We start from the raw sequence: 6,132 nt of genomic DNA, 5'->3' as shown, positions 1-6,132 counted from the left end.
CTAATTCACAAAAGTCTATACAGACTTTGTAATCAAAGTTAAAAAAAAAAAAAAAAAACTAAAGATTTTTCGCGCAATGAATAATATGTTAATAATAAATTAATTTGATAACAAATAAATAAGGGGGAAAATAAGATTTAAGATATACCTTAAATATAATATATATGTCTTAGAGATCTTTTGAATTACAGGAAAATTAAATATAATTAGTATAATTATTAATTGTATTTTATAAGATTTAACCAAAGCTTTAAAGTATCAAATTTTGATATTGTATTTTACACCATTAACGCCACTTCTACGATACAAAATTTAATTATGTTATGTTAGATATCTTAAATAAATAACAATTTTTTATACAGTAATATAACATATTTATCATACAGTCTCATTGAATATTAAAAAGCAATAAACAAGAAATTGTTTAAGTTTCATACGATAGAGCCCAAATATACTATATTATGCTAAATATGTTAGTGTAGCTTGTGAATTTTGAGTTGTGGAAATCCATTTACAAAATAATTAAAAAAAAAATAAGACTACAAAAGTTTCACTACAGTTTTTAGTAAGAATAATAATACATTTTTTATTCGAGACATTTGTTTTTTTCTGACTAAAATTTTATTATTTAAGTTAAAAACATTCTTAATCACATAGTAATACTACGAATTGTTAGATGATTATTTATATTAAGCTAAGTTATAAGTAAAAAGCATAATTTAATCGTAAGAAGGGATAATTCATAACTTTAAGCAGTAAGTTCACTTTACAATTTTTCTTTATAGTTTATGTTTATACCCTACCCGACTAACACAGCACTGTTATCGTTTAAAAATAATTATCTTTCGATTCTATTTGGCTGTAGTTTAGCGATAACAGTATAGATAACAGAAGAATATATATTATCTATGGATATCACCAAAAATATATCATACCTAACCTCAAATGGCCCAAACTTCATGCGGCATATCGATATACATTGAAGGTGTTTTTCTATCAAATATTGAACATTAAATTATTAATTTTTAATTATTTAACAGATTAACAAATATTGCTATATTAGTAATATACTTTTACAACTATTAGTTAATACTTTTATTTGTATTTCTCGATTCCTATTCGAAAGTATTAAATCAATAATTTTTTTTGAATTTGATTTATTGTCGAACTTGATTATTTTTTCACTTTTTAACTCAAAAGCTTTTCATTAAAGATCAATTATGTTTTCAAAATCACTGATCAATTTAAGTAGACAAGGATTAGGTTCTACAAAAATTCTGCAAAGTATTTTGTGTAAGTTTATAATGATTCAGAAAATATACTTGTGTTTGTTTTGTAGCATCTTACTCGTATATTATTATATTGAAGTAAATAATTTTTCAAATTCTCTAATAACCTTTACAAATGTTCTAAAATATAAAATATAATACATTTAATAATTAAAGTATTTAAGTACCTATTTTATTTGGTACAAATTAGTAATTTGAGAACATTTTATTAGTATAAATTTTACAAGAAATTACTAATTTCATTTTTAAACAGAATAATTTATGTTGAATTAAAAGTTTTTTCATGTGTTTTTCACATAATACATCATATTTTCAATTGTTTTAAGTGCCTAATGAGTTGACTATTTCCTAAAATTAGTTTTATACAAATATTCAGTGTTTATAATCATGTATTGTGTTAGTATTATCTAAAATAGTATTATGGACTATTATACTATTGTAGTAAATATATAAACTATTACAATCAATTATTACCAGTTATAAGTAACTTTATAAAACATGCGAGGAACATACTTGTAGCTTATAAAATTATAAACACTTCTTTTGTTTTGCTTTTATTAAAGTCTACCTTATTTTCATTTTAACATTATTAGTTGTATAAAACTAATTTAAAATAATCTTAATTTAAATACTTAATACAATTTCATTATATTTATACTATGAAAAACATAATTTCAAGTTTTTAAACATATAATTATAAATCTTTAATTAATACCTAACAAAATAAAATTTAGTGTAATTTTTCTTATCACTTAAGTTTTTATTTGATTTATCATATTTATTTTAGGTAAACGTAGTTTGTATGAACGTGCAGCAATAGGATTGGATAAATATGAGTTCTTCCGAGAAAAAATTGGAAATCAGTTTTCTGAATCAGATAAAATGTTATTTCGAGAGCGAATGAATTCTTTTGCAGATCCTGAGTCTAATAGTTTAATTTTTACTGAAGATTTAAAACAAATTGTACACATGGTAGGTGATAATGAAACAGATTTAACACTCGTTGAAAAAATGATGAAGAAGTAAGTATTATAATCTTAATTTATTTAAAATTTATATTTTCCAACTTAACTTATAATAATTATAGGTATAATAAACAAAACCAAGGATTAAGATTTGGAAATTTTACTTTTGGACCAGTTGTTATGCGAATGTATTACCATCTCAATAAACCTGATATTGCATTAAAAGTAAAGATAAAATTTGATTATTATAAAAACAAAAATTCATAATAATTTTAATTATAATTTTTTAGTTATTTAATGACCCAGAAATGGATGGATTTTTCAATCATTTAAGTTCTTATCAAATACTCATGGATTTATTATTTATAAATGGAAAGTTTGATCAAATATTAACTGTATATAAATCAATTCAAGAAAGACAATTACAAATAGCCAAGTTTCCTAAAGGAGTAATGATGTTAGTTTTTGCTGCTTGCTATAAATTGGTAAGATTTTTATTTTAATATATATTTATATTTTGGTATTCATTGATCTGTAAATTATTATTTTATGCTGTGCATTTTTTAAATGATAAAGATTATCTTAGCTCTTCATCTCCAAAATTCTATTGTTTTAGTTTATCTAAATCATTTAAATTAATAGCAATGTATCTAAATGATGCCAAAATTGGTTTTCATACCACTTGACAGCGTTAGATCTTAAAGTTTCAACACCCAGATGTAATAATAAAAAACACCTATTTTAATTGAAATAACTGAAATTTAACTTAAATAATATTTCATTATAAAATTGGATACATTTATAAAAAGAGTATTATTTCATTATCATCTAAATTTTTATTTTTATGTTTACTTATTAGTTATTAATATAAAGATGAAGTAAAACAACAATATTTGGATTAATCCTTACACAAATTCATGAATGTAGTTATATTAATCCATATCTAACACATACATTTATACAACTTTAATAGGTTTTAAGTGTTTAAACATAAAAATATCATAACAGTTTTTAATGTGACATTTTCAAAAATAAAATATAATAATAATATTAATAATGGTGTTGAAATTGCATTATCAGATTTGAGTAATTTTTGGTAAATGTATATGATGACCCTATTGTGCAGCAATCATTATTCTCATAGAACAAACCGGTAATTTTTGTTAAAGCTCTCTTATTATTAGAAAATAATATAATAATATTGTAATATTTTAATATTTTGTTCGCATAATACATATTTTTGAAAATATTAAACATTGACGGAAAATCTTGAAGTAGCTGTGAATATACCTTATGATTATATTTACTTAAATAAATCTGTTTATATTATATAATTTTTAATGATGTATCTAATTATATTTTAGAATACAACTGAAAGTTTTGAGTATGCTTGTAAATTATGGAGTGACCAACAAGAAGCTGGCCATAGTCCAATTAGAAAAACAATAACTTTTTTTGCTGCTAATGCAATCAATCAAAATAGTCCTCATATTGCTCTTGAAGTAATAACATCAGTGCGAAATCAATCATATGTGACACTCCGTAACATAAAAGTGTTAGCATTGTGTGATTTAGGCCGAATTGTTGATGCTTTGCCTCTTCTTAGAAGCGTATTGTCAGTAGATCAACCTATGTCTGGCGGTCCTATTGTAAAACAGACTTATTGTAGAGATGTGGTAAGTATATTTATTATAGCTTTCAATTTTTAATAAGTTATTATTACTCATATTTGTTTTATTAATATTTAATATTTGTATATCAACATTTTGAAAGATATTCTTCTAATTATGAATTAAAATATTTTTAAATAAATTATGATTAGATGTAGTGTTACTACTTAACATTTTTATTTCAAAATCATAAAAAATTTTTAGTAAATTAGTACAGAAAGTTAAATGTTTGTTACTGTTTAGAAATTATAATAGTTATAAAATAAAAATTTTATTTATAATCTGAAGTATATGTGTACCAACTGATGATCATTGATCATTTTTGTGTCTTGTTTAGATCCTAATAGTACAGAGTATAGTTAGTTTAGTGATATGTTGTTACATTACATATTTTGATAGTATATAGTATAGTTAATAATAAATCACATTCATTAAACATACTTTCTAACATTTCCTTAAAAACATTTCAATGGCTTTTCTTGATTATAAAAATTCCATAAAAAAAATAAAACTTTTAATTGTACCAATTCGACTAAAATTTGCAAACTTTAAAATTATAGTATGTGGGCAGTATGTAAACTTTTTAAGTACTCCTGAATATTATAATATATCACTAAGGCTTGAATTATGTTTTTAAAATATTGCAAAAAAAAACAATTTGATACTTAGCTCATAATAACGACTTATTTTTTTTTAAGCTATTAACAGTATTAACTAATAATAGAAATATATTTATGACAACATGATAAGTATATTTTTTATTAGATAATAAACTAATGATAGTTATTTAATTTACTTTTATTGTTAAATTTTTTTTTTTAATGATAAGTGATATATACTTTATTAGAGTATAAAATTAATTTATACAATTTAACTGATTACATTTTAAGAAAATAAATCATGCAAGTTTAGTGAAGTTACATTATATGGGTAATGTTAGGTATGTTTAAAAATAAATATAAAATTTAAATAAAAATATATTTTTGTCTTTATGGTAAATTGCCAAAGTTAACCTATTGCTTGTTATATAGAAAAGTTATTCTCTTCTATCTACAAAAATATGTCATGTTTATAATTTAACTCAATATAGTGAATAATAGATTGAATTAACAGCTTAAAGTTAGGATTTTACATGTATTATAAATATTTAAGTAGTTTTAAGTTGTTTGATATGAGTCAATTGTATTATGTTGAATGTGATGTAGGTCAAAAAATATTACTAAATTATTTAAATTCACTTTATTGAATTAACCTTTATTATCAATAAAATAAAATGTTCAATTGAGATGAATTTAATTTCTAAATTGATGTATACAAAAGAAAATTGAACTAAACAACTTACAATTTAATTTACAACTAAATGCATTTTAATAGTTCCTTGAAAATCATTTAAGCTTTGAAATAAAATGTACTCAAATTATATTTTGTTGTATTCATTTTTTCCAATATTTTTTAATTATATATTTATAGTTTTAGATTGATTTCAATTTTATGTTTGTTGATTTTTACATTTTTTAAATTATCCTTGAAGAATATTCTAATGGTATAGTAATTTAGATCAATAATAAGAGTAGTTAACTAATAAAATGTTTTCATTTGCCAATAAGATCACCATTTATTTGAAAATCAATAGTTTATAATAATTTAAATTATTAGTTTTCTTTTGTGTATCAATTTTTGTTTCATTTTTTTTTTTTTAGTAACAAAATAATTTAAAAATAAAAAATTAATAGTTATTTTTGTTATTTTAGATAAATTTAGTGAAATCGGCTGCTGAAAAACATAACGATAAAGAAATATCATTGGAGCTGGATAGAATACTTAATCAACTAGAAGAGTTAAATATGATTAGTGAGACTGTAAGTAATAAAGTGTTATTTCTATTAATTTAACATGTATTTAACAATTTACAATAATTTTTATTTTTATTTTTATTCTCTAGACGCTTGATTCACTTCTATGTTCAGAAATTAAAATGGTTGATAGATCAGATACAAATAACAGAGAATCAATAGTAGGTGCAAGCTATCAATCAGGACGACCATTTAAAAAACGAGAATTTAGACGTCCGGGTATTAGTGATTTGTTGTAACTTGTACTATGTTTATGTAAATCATAAACTGTTTTTGTAGAATAATAATGTACTGTTTAAGTAATAATTAAAAATGAAATAAAGTTTAGTAATTTTTTTTTATTGAAATATAAACA

At 21.5% G+C, this 6,132-nt stretch overlaps 1 protein-coding gene across 1 annotated transcript; it reads left to right on the top strand.

Moving 5' to 3' along the window:
• Positions 1-1,137: 1,137 nt before the first annotated feature.
• LOC112594998 (pentatricopeptide repeat-containing protein 2, mitochondrial-like) lies at positions 1,138-6,108 on the top strand. Its single transcript, XM_025340058.1, has 7 exons — positions 1,138-1,293; positions 2,077-2,311; positions 2,377-2,479; positions 2,545-2,739; positions 3,619-3,930; positions 5,676-5,783; positions 5,867-6,108. The coding sequence occupies exons 1-7, from the start codon at positions 1,221-1,223 to the stop codon at positions 6,014-6,016; spliced, it is 1,176 nt and encodes a 391-aa protein (XP_025195843.1). The 5' UTR covers positions 1,138-1,220; the 3' UTR covers positions 6,017-6,108.
• Positions 6,109-6,132: the final 24 nt, after the last annotated feature.

Source organism: Melanaphis sacchari, unplaced genomic scaffold (assembly GCF_002803265.2).
Source record: "Melanaphis sacchari strain LSU unplaced genomic scaffold, SCAv2.0 Contig24_pilon_pilon, whole genome shotgun sequence".
Taxonomy (NCBI): Eukaryota; Metazoa; Arthropoda; class Insecta; order Hemiptera; family Aphididae; genus Melanaphis; species Melanaphis sacchari.
The sequence above is the reverse complement of the archived record's forward strand: the minus strand, read 5'-3'. Positions and strand labels throughout refer to the sequence as shown.

Bases quoted from the DNA above. Each gene is read 5' to 3' on its own strand.
- LOC112594998 (XM_025340058.1), top strand. From the start codon at position 1,221: ATGTTTTCAAAATCACTGATCAATTTAAGTAGACAAGGATTAGGTTCT. The intron at 2,312-2,376 runs GTAAGTATTATA...TAATAATTATAG, and splicing joins GTTGAAAAAATGATGAAGAA to GTATAATAAACAAAACCAAG. The intron at 5,784-5,866 runs GTAAGTAATAAA...TTTATTCTCTAG, and splicing joins TAAATATGATTAGTGAGACT to ACGCTTGATTCACTTCTATG.